This window comes from Trypanosoma grayi, assembly GCF_000691245.1.
Source record: "Trypanosoma grayi strain ANR4 Tgr_2551_V1, whole genome shotgun sequence".
NCBI lineage: Eukaryota > Euglenozoa > Kinetoplastea > Trypanosomatida > Trypanosomatidae > Trypanosoma > Trypanosoma grayi.
The window spans coordinates 1-532 of record NW_008828169.1 but is presented as its reverse complement, the minus strand read 5'-3'; the positions used below and the strand labels follow the sequence as shown (position 1 = coordinate 532).

Genomic DNA, 532 nt, shown 5'->3' with positions numbered 1-532 from the left:
CTGCGGATCACAGCGTGGGCGTTGGCGACAGTAGTGTTGCCGAGGTACTGCGCAACCACAAAGAACTCCTGCTCCAGCGTCGGTGACAGTTGAATCACGTGCCTCTGAAAATTGTTTATCCGCGGCACAAGGAACACCGGATCGAAAAATATAGTTCTCGATATTTTAAGCAGTTCTTCCGTCACAACACCAGAGACCCCATGGACACGCTTTTCTTTCATCTCCTTTAGAAGAGCACCACGGGCGCCAGTCTTGGTCGACATAATAGGATACACAGTAATGTCCGAGCCCTCCCACCATGCAAAAGTTCGCCTGACTGCAGCAAGATAGCCCACTCCAAGGGAAGAGGAGGTCCTCAGAGCAAGAGGATCGTTAACTAGCATTACAACTGCACCACAGAACTCCGGGGGAAGAAACACCTCCGATGCGCTACAGTCCGATGTCCTGAACGTCATTAATCCTTTGTCAAGCACCTCAGCCTTATACTCGTCCACAAATCTCTTCATATAGACAGTCCGGCCACCTTGATTGC

At 50.8% G+C, this 532-nt stretch overlaps 1 protein-coding gene across 1 annotated transcript; it reads right to left on the bottom strand.

The window, feature by feature from the left end:
• Positions 1 to 532, bottom strand: DQ04_25511000 (putative receptor-type adenylate cyclase; the record flags this gene model as incomplete). Its single annotated transcript, XM_009318284.1, has 1 exon — positions 1 to 532. A coding segment is annotated over one exon (532 nt), but the record flags the coding sequence as incomplete, so codon positions are not given.